Source organism: Haliaeetus leucocephalus, unplaced genomic scaffold (genome assembly GCF_000737465.1).
Source record: "Haliaeetus leucocephalus isolate CR32 unplaced genomic scaffold, Haliaeetus_leucocephalus-4.0 Scaffold434, whole genome shotgun sequence".
Classification (NCBI taxonomy): Eukaryota; Metazoa; Chordata; class Aves; order Accipitriformes; family Accipitridae; genus Haliaeetus; species Haliaeetus leucocephalus.
In genome coordinates this window covers 17,505-18,222 of record NW_010972870.1, presented here as the reverse complement: position 1 = coordinate 18,222, position 718 = coordinate 17,505, and the positions used below count along the sequence as shown (strand labels likewise).

At 68.7% G+C, this 718-nt stretch overlaps 1 protein-coding gene across 1 annotated transcript; it reads right to left on the bottom strand.

Moving 5' to 3' along the window:
- Nucleotides 1-32: 32 nt before the first annotated feature.
- On the bottom strand, nucleotides 33-665 carry LOC104836078 (ETS domain-containing transcription factor ERF-like; the record flags this gene model as incomplete). Its single annotated transcript, XM_010574424.1, has 2 exons — nucleotides 611-665; nucleotides 33-288 (listed from the first exon to the last, which is right to left on the bottom strand). Coding segments are annotated over exons 1-2 (311 nt in total), but the record flags the coding sequence as incomplete, so codon positions are not given.
- Between the last annotated feature and the right edge of the window lie 53 nt (nucleotides 666-718).

The window sequence follows — 718 nt, the reverse complement described above, 5'->3', positions numbered from 1 at the left end:
GGGGGGGGAGAGAGCGGAGCCCCGGGGGGAACCCCCCGCCCCCCAAAGCCCACCTGAGGGCCCGGCTGAGCTTGTCGTAATTCATCTGGGGCTTGCACTTGCGGACCCCCCAAAGCCGGGCCACCTCGTCAGGGTCCTTGATGACGAACTCGCCGTAGTCGCCCTGCCAAGCGATCACCTCCCGGTATTCCTCCTTCCGCAGCAGCTCCAGGATGAAGTGCCAGAGTTGGATCTGCCGCGAACCCGGGCTCGACTCCGGTTTGTACGCCCAGTCCGGGAAGGCGAACCCTGCCGTGACGGGGGGGGGCGCAAGAAAAAGAGAGAGAGACACGGTGCACAGGTCAGGAGGGATCGGGCCCCCTCGCCGTGGGGCAGGGCTGAGGGGGGGTCCCCAAATGTCTGGGTCGGCCGCAGCCCTGTGGGGCGGGTAGGTGAGGAGGAGCTGGGTGGACGTCGGGGTCCTCGGCAGCGCCGTGGGGCGGGATTCGGGGGGCTCGGGCGCCTGGGACGCTGAGTCTGCCGTGGGGCAGGATTTGGGGGGCCGGACACCTGGGTCACTGAATCTGCCGTGGGGCAGGATTTGGGGGGCTCAGACACCTGGATCCCCAACCCCACTGTGGGGCAGGATTTGGGGGGCTCAGTGCCTGGATCCCCAACCCCGCCATGGGGCAGGATTTGGGGGGCTCAGACACCTGGATCCCCAACCCCACCGTGGGGC